This window comes from Anopheles gambiae, chromosome 2, assembly GCF_943734735.2.
Source record: "Anopheles gambiae chromosome 2, idAnoGambNW_F1_1, whole genome shotgun sequence".
In the NCBI taxonomy this organism is placed as follows: Eukaryota; Metazoa; Arthropoda; class Insecta; order Diptera; family Culicidae; genus Anopheles; species Anopheles gambiae.
The window spans coordinates 24,567,583-24,582,076 of NC_064601.1; the positions used below are offsets into that span (position 1 = coordinate 24,567,583).

A 14,494-nucleotide genomic window follows, 5' to 3' on the forward strand; every position below is an offset into this window, starting at 1 on the left:
CTGCAGTAAGCGAGGAGAAAGATGGTTTGAATCAATCGATGGCAACGTTTGACACATTGGCAAGATGGTTCAACAGCGTCCGTTTAGGGATGGTAACCTTTAATTAATCCACAGTGCAAGTGTGTGTTGTAAAAGTAGGCAATGTTCGCACTAAAACGCCTGCAGCTATGCAATTTACCTGACAAATGACACTTAGCGAGTGTACTTGTTTGTAATTTTGAGACGTATGAAACTTAAACATACTCACACTTCATACTACATCAAAACTACACCTCTTTTGGTAGAAAAGTCATAATAAACACTCACATCGCATGTAATTGGCATAACAACCAAGCTCATGGAAACCAGGGGAACAATCCAAATTAACCAAAAGCATGTTCATCAACGCAAACGAATTCGTTCTGTTCGGCTAATACATGTATTAATCATGCCGCTTTAGTCAGCTCCTGCTCTAGTCCACCGTTTATCTATACACCCGGCTCGCCGAACCGAGCCCAGCAATGATTAATGCACACGGAGTACATCATTAATAATTTTCTCCAGGTGATACGTGCGTATAAGCCGATGGCAATGCCCGCCGCTCAATCATCCCCGCTACATTATGTTTTATTCAATCGGAAAGTGAATGATAAAAATGGCTCATCAAAACGTTATCAGTGGCGGGTGGATCCCATTAATTGAGCCACAGTACACCGGCCGCTGTCGGACCTTAAGTGTCATCACTTCGTTGCGCAGTGCTCACAAAGCCAACACAAACAAACAAGCGCGCGCGCGCTCCAAACAAACCAGCAAGCCAAATGCTGTTACTGTTTTCCCTCTACTTCAATCTGCTGCTCAGCTACGCCGCCGGTCTGGTGCCGTTCCGGTACAACTTTCGCAAAAGACGCTTCGACACATGCAAACCGTTCGTGCCGGTTGCAACCGTACTGCTGCTGCTGTTCGCCGCGGTACAGTACAGGCTCGGCCGGTTGCCGGAACGCATGAAGATTCCCAAGGTGGGCATGCAGGACATCATACACGCGGTGGAAAACTTGGTCCTCAATGGGAACTGTGTGCTGATCGCGGTGCAACAATTGCTCTTTCTCGAAACCTACCGGCAGCTTCTTACCGACCTGCTGGCGGGTGTGCGTGCCCTGGCGCGCCGCACCACGGTCGCACTGGGCGAGCAGGTGCAACTGCTCGTCCAGCTCGTGCTGCTGCCGTGCGCCACCTACACGCTCCACGTGTCCGTCTACATAACGCTGATTGAATGGGCGGAAATCAGCATCGTCCAGGCGGTGCTGTTCATGGTCAGCCTCATACCCAACATAGCACACGTGAACAACTTTTACGCCCTGCTGTTTGTGCAGCGATTGACGCTCGGGGAAATCAACGACATGCTCGCCGACCTGTGGACCATCTGCATACGGCCCGGTGCGAACGAATTGCTTCCGCCGTCCCGCCGGCTGCAACTACACCTGCAGCAGTACCAACAGTGTGCCGGCAGTGTGCAGAAGATACTGCCCTACTACTCCCTGTCGGTGGCGCTGTACTTGTTAATTTTGTTCCAAGAGCTCATGTCGAAGGTTCATATCTCGGGAGAAAGCTGGCTACAGTTTCTTATCACTTACAGACTTACATTCAATGTTGCTTTCCCTCTCGTTCTCGGTCTCGCTTGCTTTCGTTTAAGTTCTTCTATCAATTTACCCACTTTTACACACTCTCGCTTGGGAATCCAAGCCCGCACATACTCGAAGCAATGGGTACGATGATGATTCTGGTGTACGGTATGTATACGGCACAGCTGATTGCCGAGTGTTATGCAATTTCGGAAAAGGTAAGACATACGCATACGCTTTCGTTAGAAAACGCAATCATTTTCCACTGTCTGTAACACAGAGTCAAAAGATCAAATCGACCGTTCATCGCCTATCGCTGATTCCCGGGCAGGATCGATACTTCCACGCGACTATCAACACTTTCCTGCTGTCGCTTAACCACTCGATGCTGAAAATAAACATTGCCGGCATGTTTACGATGGACTTTGAGCTGCTCACGGGGGTTTGAAGCGTTCGTTCCTTCTATGCTATCGGTTCTGGAATTGGAATTGACTTAATGAAGCTTGTTTCGTTCCAGATGTTGGCAGCCATCTCTAACTTTGTAGTGTTGCTGATGCAGTTTCACATCGACTACAGCAAGAGCAAGATATCATATTGGCATGGGAATAACTCATCGAAACCGCTCACTGTTAGGAGTTGAAAAATGCAACCGGAATTGTTGCTACTGCCTTAAGAAACATGTTACAATAAAATCATCATACTTTCATCATACTGTAACACTAACTACCAGCAAGTTTTAATAATTGCACAGTCAAGTTTACGTCATGTTCTTTATTTTCGTACAACAAACTTAAAAAGAACCCTCAATCTATAAATGACAAAAACTCAATAAAAAGTAGCAGATACAGCTCGTTAAAAATTATGAAATTACTTTTATTAGCTCTGTTGGGACAACTTTTGTTGTTTTTTAATGAATTTTGAGATGATTCATATTTCGTATTTTCGCATTTAAATATTTATTTATATATTGAATTAGTCTTCTCGTATCAACGATCCTACATACCCATACTTAAAACTAATGCCTTACTATCATCCTATAAAAAACTAATTTATGTTGGTCAAAAGGTGCTATGTAAAAAAAATCTTGAATTCTTCCAAATTCTTATTACAATCTCTACTCTTGCCTAAAGCGTTATAAGATCTAATCATGCTGGACAGTGACAGTGGACAGATTCAATACGCACTGTTTCAAGATATGTGCCGCTATTAATTTGGGGTATTTTAGGCTTACAGGATAGTGTAAAATGAGTATTTTTGTGCAAGTAATATCCATTTCTATTGCTAATTGTAATATGTTGAATCATGCAAACATGTTCCTTATTTACTCTTTCTATCTTCCCCACTTCAAAATGCATCAGCATTGGTACATTTGTACTATTTCTTCATAAATGTATAAACATTCCTAGGAGCGATACTTAAAACTAATCATACAGAATATTTCAAAGCGAATAAAGAAGATGACTTTTCTCTCCATTTAAATTCCAATTCACTTCACCTCATCAACACTTCATCAACTACGCCAATGGTCCAATCTTCAACACTCCTTCTCCAGACCACATCATGTTCCCCTCAGCAAAAGAAAAAATAACCTCCAACCAGTAAAACAACCGCTAGCTTTAAGCTTCATCATCGCCAATTCATTTCATTGTTGCTAAGTGAACTCATTTAGCCCCCACTCACGCTTCCGTTTTGCCGATAAAACTCACAATACCACAACAACAAAACCCCAAGCGCCCAACAGCCGCCTAATGAGCGGAAAGGCTTTCGACGGGACGGGCGCAACTTTGTGAAAACGCACGGGGACGCACGTTGACGGCGGCAGCAACCACTGCTTAAGCCATCCATACCGCACGGAACAGTAGGCGACCTAATGGACTGACCACAATCATCAGTCACTGTTTGTTCACTGCCCGGTGCCCGGTCCGGGTGCGCTCGGTGGAGAATGCCTGTGGTGACACTGCGTCCGTTCCTCATCGTTCGTGCACGGCGACGGACTTCCATTTTCGAGACAGCACCGGCGCGCGCCTGGGTCCTTTCCCTTCACCTTCTACTTATCGCTTCTAGCATTTTAATTAACTATAAAAAGGAAGCATTTTTACACTTCATTTTCTATTTGCCAAGTTAATTAAACTTGATTTCATCCTCCTTCGTTCGTGCTCGGTACGTTCTCTCTACCCTACCGTTCATCGTGACGGGCGGGAAAGCGCTGGCACCGCGAACAAGTGACACTTTTCCGTGCCGAGACTTATTTCTGTTCCTACATTGCTTCGTCTCGTACACTCCTTTGATTTACTTCTCGGGCACTTCATCACTAATCGAGTGCTGTTCTTTTCTTGTCCGCTTCCCTCATTCGAATCCATCATCGCTGCCATCTCGACCATCGTTACCGCATCTAACTACCACCACCACCACCACCATCAAAGCAACGTGGCGTGGTTGAAGCGTCCGCAGCGAAAGCATGGAAAACCAGCGTCAGAATTTAACTTTTCACCGGTTTGCATTTCATTTGCTCTTGCGGTTCCAGTGCCATCTTTTGTGCCTTTTCGATGGCTCGACAGCACTCGACGCAACTCGTAGACGTAATTCATCGTGTGCCGTGCCGAGCTCCGCAAACGGCCATTCTGATGGCAATGCGCCCGATACTCCCCTGACCGCCTATGCACACTTGGATCTTGGAAAATCTAATTTCATCCACCGGCTTCGAGCTTCGTGTCGGTGGCTGTCGTTTCACAGAGCGTGGTGGCCGGATCTTTGTCGAATGTTCCACCTGTCGATTTTGTTTGCGTTCGTGCGGGCAGCGGGATGCATTCTTCCTTTCGACGTACTGGCGTTGCATGCCTTACAAGCATTTCATCAAGCGAGGCAAATGGGTTTCACTGTTACGTGTTACTGTGTGCTTATTTTTGGGAATGCAAACCGTACAACCGTGCTCCATTTTGGATACTTGGTGTTCGTTTTTATTGCAAAATGCACTTGTAATAAGTAATAACAGTCCATTTTGTTATGGGATGTTTATGGGAATTGCTAATAATCCTAAATAGTTCCACTTTACTGCATCACCAGCTAATAGCTTTCCCAATTTAAATTCAGATCGTTTATAGCCATAATGCTTTCAGTTCTTTTAGTGAATCGACTGACTGAAAACAGTTAATTTGAATACACAATTTATGGGATGACTTTCGTTATCATTTTTTTTTTTACTAATGGAAAAAATCAATTCACACGACAACTACACTCACTGTTCACTCAAGCTACGAAAATAAAACATAAAAATCCATCAACTTTTGTACTTCACTCTTTTACTTCACTGCAGATGCAACTGACTTTCCAATGAGGGGTATGGATTATGTCAATAATAGTATCGATGTTCCGTAGGTTCGGTTTGCGGTGTATTGTTTCAGCTCCATCCCCGCTCCAAACCGTGAACCATCATAAAGTACGCAAGAGACTGTTGGTGCGCCTGCAATCAATTATGGTCGGACGTTTCGGATCAACCACCAAACCCGGGGGTGCCCACTCTTCATCCCACTGGTACGTTAACACAAACAATAAAAAAGCTCAAGGAAGGGAAGCTCATTATCACTCCCCCCTCAAGCTAACCCAGTCTCCCCTTAACCGCATCCCTTCCTACTGTCGCAGACAACAACAACTACAACAGCGACTACTACTACAACCTAGTGGCTCTCGGGCCAATAACATAACGAGCAACCGTAATTAACCCGCGTTTTACTGCCCACGGGAGTTCATTTTGCCGTCCGGTGACTGAAAATTGGACAATTCGGTTCCGTCCCCCACCCACCTCAAAACCGATGACAAGTGTTGGTCGATGTCGACCGGCCCATTTCCCAACCCCCAAAGCCTTCACGGCAAGCCCCGACAGGGATTGAACTTCGATAAGGGATCATTGAAATGGATGACTGCTGCAATGGTTGCTGCATGGCCGCACCACCACAGCTGGACCACGGCCGGAGCACTGTTTTAAATGCAGCAAATCCTGTCCGCGACTGGTACTGGTGCGTTGATTTCGGCGAAACCGACCGCCCTCGTTCATGTGGCAGGCACTGGTTGCTGGGGATGTTGTGCTTTTCGATGCCTCGAAGCGTAATTTATTAACCGTACAGCCTCATATCGCGACCGATATGCGCGCACGTGTTTGTTTGTGGCAATGCGCTTCCTTTATCGTGTGTGCGTGTAAATATCGGCCGGCCTTGTCACATGTTTGTAAACAGCATAATTGAATTCCATCTTTTTAATCATTCCTTCAATGGTTTGTGATTTATTTGAGGAGGTTTTTCGGTTTCCTCCCGCTACAAAACGCCCAGCCCGGGTGCTCTCATTTTCTTCCCATTAGGTGGCGCACCACCCAAACGCCCATAACCCACCCGGCTCGAACTGGGAGCGTGCGCCTACGCACACAGACGCCGCTGTGCCGTCGTTGAGTTTATTAAATTAATTAAACGTAACCGATCCGACCGGTCGAACATCACATCCATGGTGCGGAGCATGGAGTAGCAGAAGGAACCAGCAGCCGATGATGAAATTTCATCGCGACAGTGAATGTACGGGCATGACCGAAAAGGGGGGCGGAATATATGTGTGTGTGTGTGTGCTTTTTTAACCAATTCAATAATGCTCTGTTTGCAATCCATGCGAGCTCAGCTTCAACCCCCCTCGGTGGGGTTTTGTCACATAAAATGATTTTTTAATGATTTAACGTGTACGGATTGTGGATTTGGGGAACGCAACGAGCACGCTTGAAAGGCCTGAAACATTGATCGGTTTACCGAGGCTGAAAAGCGAGACAGGAGCGCAAGTGGGCGATGCTGTTCGTTCGTGTTTTTAATTCCATTGAAAAAAATGTTAAAGGAAAGCACGCAAACCAAACGGCAGACAATCCATATCCATGTAACGGTGCAAGCAATGCGGTGCAATTGGTGATGCTTCATTAAAGTGGTCGAATTAAAGCTGGCTTTAAAGTTTGCTGTAGAGTGTTGTTGATGTATAAAACGTTCGAGTTCATCAACGAACTGCATTTGAAGTGTAGCAATTTGGCTGGAAACGGTTTTGCAGCCCGTACAGATTTCTAAGAAATATAGTTACAAATCGTTTCTAAAACATGATATTGATGCTTGTACTGATAATTCCTAAAATTGACCATGTAAAGCTAGCTACCTTGAAATTTCGACACAACTCTATTTCGTAGTATTGCTGTTTAGTGTGAAAGTGTTTCATCTCCATTCTGTTCAAAAAGCTTTCAAAGCAAATTTTGCTAAATAGTTTAGCTCTTTTGTTTATTCCAAGAAATGCCACAGGCTTGATAGAGCCAAAGGTGTACCGAAAAATACATCCAGCATGAACTGAACCTAGAAATAGTATCGATATAATAAAATTTAGGATCAGATAATCTTTCTGCTTGCAATCAAACTCAAAGTTATAAATAGCGACTTCCAAAGTACTGGCAATCTGCTCTCAGAAACCAGCCCGAAGTTATGTAATTTGTATGGCTTTGCATCAATTCTTCAACTTGCTCATTTCATCTAATTTGTGTCTCTCCTTCCCACTCGTAGAACCATGTTTTAGTGAATGTTTGCACCTTCAAACTTCAAACGCCCTTCAAGCGGATACAATTATGTAACCCCATGCTAGTCTTTGACAACCATCAAAAGCCTTACACTCAAGCCTCAACACAAATTCCTACCCCATCTGCACTATCCTCTACAGCAAACATTAACCGGCCACAAAACACGTTACACCCCTGCAGTGTAAACATTTGGGCACCCTTTTTCCTTCATTCTAATGCTGCCCTGTGAACATGTAACACTGACGACAAGCCATCACGTCAACGGCCCTCATTGATCCTAGCAACGATCGCTGCCGATGATAATAGTTAATAATGATGACGCTGATAATCGAACATCTTTTGCCGTTTTGTGCTACGATGGCTACGGTGTTGTAGGATCACCCCCCATCAACACCGAAACAATGGGGAAAGAATGCTTTCAACAATTTGCTTACGCTCCCAATGGACCCAACAAAAACACCGCCCACCAGGCGCAAGTGAAGCGAAAAGCTTGCTCCAGTGGCTGATTCTTCTCTGCTTTTCCCCACGACACACAGCTTTGTTTCGTGAATTTTCGTTTTCGCTTTTCAATCTACAGCCGTTCGGCGCTGTGAGACGTGCCGATTTCCTTTCCAATTCTTTTTTTTTCTTTCCTCCACACCCAATCCTATCGAAATCGGGTTCGGTTGAAATGTTGCGCTCCCCAAAAGGGATGCGGAAGGTTCTAATGAAATTTAATCAAAAGTTTCCCAATTTCGACCCTAGTTTTGGGGCTAGTTTTTTGTTGCTGTCCTTCTCTTTCACTCTCTTTCTATCTTTCTTTCACACACACTTTTGCCATCTCTCGCCAATTCGCTCGCCGCAGCATTTTGTTTCGTTAAAAGTTTACACCCCGAGCCACCGAATGGTCGACTTGAAGTGCGGGCAGGCCAACCTAGCCTGGCAAGTACCAGCTGCTTCCTTCCGGTTCGATTACTTCGAACCTTCTTGCCAGTAATGCCTGCTGCTTAGCTCAAATGGTGTAATGTTGGTTTCGGTGGTTTTGCTCCGTCTTTTTTCGGGCTTTGGTCGATCGATTCCTTTCATCCATCCTTCCCCCGAGTTGTTATTGTTTTGCTTCCGTCGAAGGAGAGAAGGGTGAAGTTTCATGGGAAAGTGAGTATTTTTTTATATTTTGTTTTCTGCTAGGTTACTTACATCTTTACCAAATACCAAAAAACAAAAACTTATAAGGGGAAAACTCTTTCACTCCAACACAAAACAAAAAAAAAGACGTCTAACATTTCTACCCCATTCGATAAGCCCTTTCAATCCGACCAAATGTGGTTTATTCATTATTTATTCCCTTTTCACGCTATTGCCCCGGAATGAAGTGTCCATGCAAGCCGGATGGAACGAATGTTGAGGTTTTCTATGGCATTAAAATTCCAAGCTGCATCGGAATTCTTGCTCGCTTGACGGATAGTACTAGCGGAAATAGTTTACAAATTGCTCTCATAAATAGTTCGACGAATCTCCCCAGACCCAACCCCAGCCATTGCCATTGCCTTTGTCAGCACACGTTCTGCAACAGCTCTGCTCTGTAGCAAAAGCTCTGTGTCGGAGACGGACCACAACTAGCGCGACAGCAAAACACTTCAACAGTCAGGCGTCCAATTAACACGCCATACCATACCGCTAATCACAGGCCCTAACTAAGTGGAGCCGCCTAATGATTGTTGTTTACTTAGGGCCTACTTCCAGCTTCTACCCAGCGGCGGGTCTGGTGTGAGAAAGAAAGTCTCGCGAGACTGTCAAATACACGCGGTGTTTGCGGTGTGTTGCTCATCAGATCAAATAGTTCCGCCGTGTTCACGCGTCCTGCACCCCCCCCCCCCCCCCCCCAGCTCCTTCCGAACTGGCACACGAACAAAACGACAAAAGCAACAAATCGGTAACGGACGCTCAACACCGACGGACGGACTTACGTACGGCGCACATCATACAACACATCCCAAGCGCACGAAATTATTCTCACACGGACATTCCAAACGATTGGACGGGACTGGTGGTGTGGTTCGTGCAGCGTCAACACCGTAGCGTGCCGGACTACAAGTTGGGTGGGGGAATGGGAGGAGGTTTGGAATACCAGCAAATCCGTAAATCTAATCAACGCGCCCGCTGATAATCGTCTTTTGGGGGTTGAAGCACCGCATAGCACGGGCAGAATCCCGCACAGATAGGAATTCGTTTTGAGCAGCATCATAATTTATGCTTCCTTCTGCTGCTGCTGCTGCTGCTGCTGCTGCAAAGTGAGAGAGGGGGTAGGGGGACAAGGTCATTTTGACCAGTCTGCATCGCTTCCAGGCAGGTTCAATTAGCGATCGTTGCAGCTGCAGGTCCGTGCGGTCCAGGCGGGACCAGTGTGAGCTTTCCAATTGGTTTGCAGTAGTGCTTCCCCGATGCAGTTGCATAAGTACCGAATTTGTTCCCTAATCCCTTTATCGCGAACCGTTTATCGCGCCCAGGCGGAGGAGATTTTTGAATCACGCGCTTAACGCCCTTCTGCTAACGCTTTCGCTGACTGTTGACGGCTGCAAGGTAAGCTTGCCAGCTATCGCAACCTTGCCGTTGGTTGGTATGCAGCGATTCGGCACGACATTCCTTTTGTGCGACACATTCCGATCGGTGTCGTGGCGGTTGACAGGGTACATTTACCGCGTACTGTTAGAAACATCCAGGTTACAGGCTACAATATTGTTTCGTTGGTCCAGTTCTATTAATTTAATAGATTCGGTGTGATTCAAAACCAGTTCTTACTCCTATAAACAAGGCTACGAATCTAATGTTGCTAATTTGTTTTAATCCTAGTCACATGAACTGTACCTCAACCGATTCAAAGCTCTATTATCAACTCTACCCATAGGTAAATGATGTAACACGATTAAAAAAAATCGATTATTCCATGCGTGCCCCCAATGCTCTAGCGACGTAAGCGCTACATTTCAAGAAACTTTTACAAACTCTTCCCAGTGTCCACATCGATCGTTACCAGTGCTTACGTTTTCTAAGTTGATTCAAGTGTTCCGCCGAACCAATGAAAACAGCTTCGCCTGCTAAGTATTACTGCCACCCATCCCAGAACACTCCTCGGTAGCTCTCATGTAAGTACGCATCGAATCAATCCCGGAGCGGCAACCTTTGCGTCAAACTCATCATGCAGGTGACACCAGTTTTCGCCGCTTGTTTGCTGCTAGCCATCCTGTTCGTTGGCCCTACTGGCGCGCGTAAGAAATGGTCACGACAACTTTGCTTCGTTTCACAACACTGAAACGTGTTTTTTTTTTGTTGTCTCCTGCGAATTTTCATTCCAACCCTACAGAATGTCCCGCCAACTCGGAATTTACCTCCGATGCACCGTGCGATTCCATCTGCGGCGTTCCCTGCGACTTTAAGGGCGTGCACAACATTTGCATCTGCATGGACGGTTACTTGAAGGATCCGAAAACGCAACAGTGTGTGCGCCAAAACCAGTGCTCCATTCCGGAAGACATACCGGTTCTTCGCCAAATGCCTGCGTTCAGCTTTGCATGCTTCGCTTGATGCTGGAAGTTGGACCACCAAACGCGGGCCGCTGTTTGTTCAATATGAAACGAGATGGATTCAGGACGAGCTGTCATATTAAAAATGTTATAAAATAAAGACTTAAATTAAACATTAACCTGTTTCATTGTTTTCTTTTATTGAGGCTCTTCAAAATCATTTGTAGTTCTTTTAATAACTTCTTAAATCTCATATGATTTTCGGAACATTGTTTTTCAACGATAGCCTTTCTTTGTACTGCCGTTTCATACACGCTAAAAAACAGCTACTCCAATTTCATTCGCTCCTAATTCCGTCTCAACACAGTGTACAGCTCCTAAACGGGGTACTTTTTCCCCGAACCTGCGCATCTGTTTACACAACTGTCAACAGGTCTGGCAGAACTGCTTGACAACCCGTTTGTAAAAACAAACCTTGCTGCTGAGATTCGGCACTAGATCGAGTCACCCGCCGTCAGTCCCCATTATTGTGTGTTGTTTGTGCCCGTACAGATCGTTTCGCGAGTGCCGCCACCATGAGGACGTCGATCGAGCGAGTCTGCATTTTGCTTGTGCTGTTGGCACTGGCCACCAGAATGACAACGGCGGCGCCCCAATGCGATCCAATCTACGAAGAGTTTACGGATGATGGGTGCGATGACAACTGTCAGGGTTCGTGCATACCAATGAAGGATTTCTGCGCCTGCCGCATTGGCTACAAGCGCGATCTGACCAGCGGCAAGTGCATAGCCGCGGACCAGTGCACACCGGTGCCGGAAAGCATCACCCTGAGCTGCCTGGGATAGTGGTTTTGTGGTGCTATTGATCGGTGGACGCAGTAGCTCTAAGTGTCAAAACAGGCAGTGACAAAGAGAAATAAAACAATGTAACAATAACCTGCGAGTACGTGTTGTAATACTTCCAAACTTGTGCGTTTTAAATATCTAATTCTATGTTATGAAATGCATCACAGCTTATCAGCTCAATCGACTCGCATTTCGAACTCCAAAGCCTTTAATGAGTACCTAGCCGACCACTCAATAAAAATCGTCTCGTTCTCAAAACACTTTCGTTCGCTGCACTCAAAAGTGGTCAATTACTTTGGTTTTACTATTTATTTAACATTTTTCTAATACATTTGACGCCAACATTGCAAAAAAATCTCCTCCCCTATCGTTGCTCACAGAGGACATCTGGAGGTTCGTATGCACGGTCCATTCTTGTACTCTCGGATGTAGCCCAGCTTGCACGTACAAGCGTCCCGCTTCACCGACGTTGGCGTGATGGTGCAGATCCGCTCGGCGCACGTTGGCTGGCACTCGTAGGTGAAGGCAAACTCGGCAAAGTCTGGACACACTTGTATGTTGGGCACCACTTGTCGGGTGAACGCTACCGAAGCAACAAAAAATACAACAACAAACAAAATTCGTCAGAAGGAGCAAATATTTCATCCAGATTCTCCGTTTATTTTTTGCGACAACCACTTACCAACGTTACACCAAGCGAGCAGCAAAAACAACGTGCACAACTTTCCGTACATATGCATGGCGGAAGCGCTAGCAAAGGAACCAGACTGGCAAGACGCATCGCTAATGCAGTACATTATAAGTCGACATTGATCCTGCCGACAATGTGTGTCCCGCGTGCTTAGCCGTACGGCTGAAAGCAGCTGAAACAACAAATGGTTTAAAATTCTCGTGAATCAAGCATTGTGCTGATGCGGATTACCTCGCGCGTTATAAAAAGCGAGCCCCTATTCTTGGGCAATTGTTTCCATACGGAACCGTGTACTTAATGAATCGGTGTCTGTACCATCGCTGTGTAAACATTAGCCTCATATTGTTTGGCTAGTTGGTACAAAGTACGCTACGTTGTGCATAAACATAAGAATGAACTGTTTAGAGCTGAACGTGGAAATAATTGTAAGTACACAGCGTTTATGTTTTGAGTCAAACAGAGTTATTATTAAAATGAAAAGGGTTCGAAAAACATTAAACAAATATTACAACAAACATTTTTGATCGCCAGAGTGCTTGTGTCCCATAGTTCCGTCAAGGGTGTGTTATGCGGGTTGCATAAGCAAAGGCGCTCGGAAAGCTTTCAAGCGGCTCTTCTTCGTGCGTCGAGCTTTCGCTTGACGCAAGCACTGCTTCATCCAATTTACATTATGCTACACAGCGTGTCCTAATTTATTTTATTTATTGATTAAATTCTATCACCACACTCATTGCAATTATGCAAATACCATTCACATAATTACCACAACAAAGCCACCTTCATCGTCGACGCATTTTGTCGCGTAACAAGCAGTGTACAAATAAGAACCACATTCTTTAACCGCTCGCCAGCCAGGCAGGCCGTTCAGGGTCAATGGCAACGCGGTCGTCAAATCCAATGCCGATTGTGGCGGGTCCGATCCGATCGATCCACCTTGACCCAGTGCCCCACGCAAGCGCTACGTTGGCTCGGATTGCTCTCTTTCGAGCCCGCTCTTCCGGGGCAACCCAGGGCTGTCGATCGCACAGCTCAACCCGATCGGTGCCGCGTGCATATATCAACACCTGTCTCGGCGGCACACGGCGTACCCGCCTTTGTACCAACCGGTGCCCCTTTCCGCGCCCGCGCGCACGCACCAACAAAATGCGCACCGCAGCAGATTTCAACCCTAGACGGCTTAATGCTGCGTGAGGCAAGTTTTACGACTGTACCACGCCATAGAGTGAGGTGAAGTTTACGTTGTTCCATTTTGTCTCTCTCTCTCTCTCTCTCTCTCTCTCTCTCTCTCTCTCTCTCTCTCTCTCTCTCTCTTTCTTTTACTCTCTCGCTCTCTCGTATACACTCTTCTCTATTTCGCCATCGCTCATTTTCCACCCGGTGCCGACACTTCCTATTTTTCCAACAATTATTTTTCGACCCGCAGTGAGTCACAGACACAGCCTTGCCGTTGTTTCAGATGCGGTTTACTGTTCTGTACGGCCGCTGCTTTGTTCAGTTCTGAAGGTGTACCAACACGGTTAGTATTCTGCTTTTTTTGGAGGGGAGAGTGGAGTGTGGCTTACACTCGCCAACAGCGCCGTCCTGGTTGTGCAACGAGCGTTTAGCTGCTACCGATGGCGTACCTATGGCATGTTGCTGTAATGTGCTGCAACTTCTTCCAATTGTTTGCATTTAAACCTCCGCCAAACAGCTTAATCGATGTGTGCTGAATGTGTTGAAAGCTAGCCATACCCTATTTATGCAAACCGGTCCGCACATGTCAATGATTCCAATTTGCTTATCATTGCTCAAACGAGAGCATCTCCGGCTGCTTTGCTTCAGCCTAGAGTTTCCCAAGCAGATGCCTGGACAGCGTCCTTCCGGCGGAACTCAAGTTCAACGTTCCCGCAAAACGAAGGGGTCAACAGTCCTGCGACGAATGCCCAATGCCAAATATCGCAACATAATACCGGCCCAGCTCTAGCTCTCCCAACTTGCATCCGAACTGACCTTGGACACTCGACATTCACTCCCGCACACTACGACACACTCGGTACTTTCATGTGCCGCAACAGCACACCAGCGCCAGCACACCGAACAACAAACCCTCGAACCGGTTTCTCCACTGTCCCGGGGGCCCTACGTCATGCGAGCTTCTAGAAAATGGTTCCCATTGCGTAAGCTCACGCCGCTCGGGAATCTCCAACGCATTGGCACCGGCGAGACATCCGCAAGGCGTACCGGAGAAATTGCCCATTTCGCTAATGGAGCTTGGTGATTCCCGTGAGCGGAAAGTTCTC

The 14,494-nt window shown here is 46.2% G+C and overlaps 3 protein-coding genes across 3 annotated transcripts; all 3 read left to right on the forward strand.

Moving 5' to 3' along the window:
* The first annotated feature begins 205 nt into the window (after positions 1–205).
* LOC1273325 (uncharacterized) lies at positions 206–2,291 on the forward strand. Its single transcript, XM_003436135.2, has 4 exons — positions 206–1,565; positions 1,670–1,816; positions 1,879–2,040; positions 2,116–2,291. Exons 1-4 carry the CDS (start codon positions 798–800, stop codon positions 2,236–2,238), a joined length of 1,200 nt encoding a protein of 399 aa, XP_003436183.1. The 5' UTR covers positions 206–797; the 3' UTR covers positions 2,239–2,291.
* A 7,975-nt stretch (positions 2,292–10,266) lies between these two features.
* Positions 10,267–10,858, forward strand: LOC3290658 (accessory gland protein Acp62F). Its single transcript, XM_563513.2, has 2 exons — positions 10,267–10,424; positions 10,520–10,858. Exons 1-2 carry the CDS (start codon positions 10,355–10,357, stop codon positions 10,738–10,740), a joined length of 291 nt encoding a protein of 96 aa, XP_563513.1. The 5' UTR covers positions 10,267–10,354; the 3' UTR covers positions 10,741–10,858.
* A 318-nt stretch (positions 10,859–11,176) lies between these two features.
* On the forward strand, positions 11,177–11,617 carry LOC5667415 (uncharacterized). Its single transcript, XM_001688319.2, has one exon. It carries the CDS (start codon positions 11,255–11,257, stop codon positions 11,522–11,524), a length of 270 nt encoding a protein of 89 aa, XP_001688371.1. The 5' UTR covers positions 11,177–11,254; the 3' UTR covers positions 11,525–11,617.
* The last annotated feature ends 2,877 nt before the right edge of the window (positions 11,618–14,494 follow it).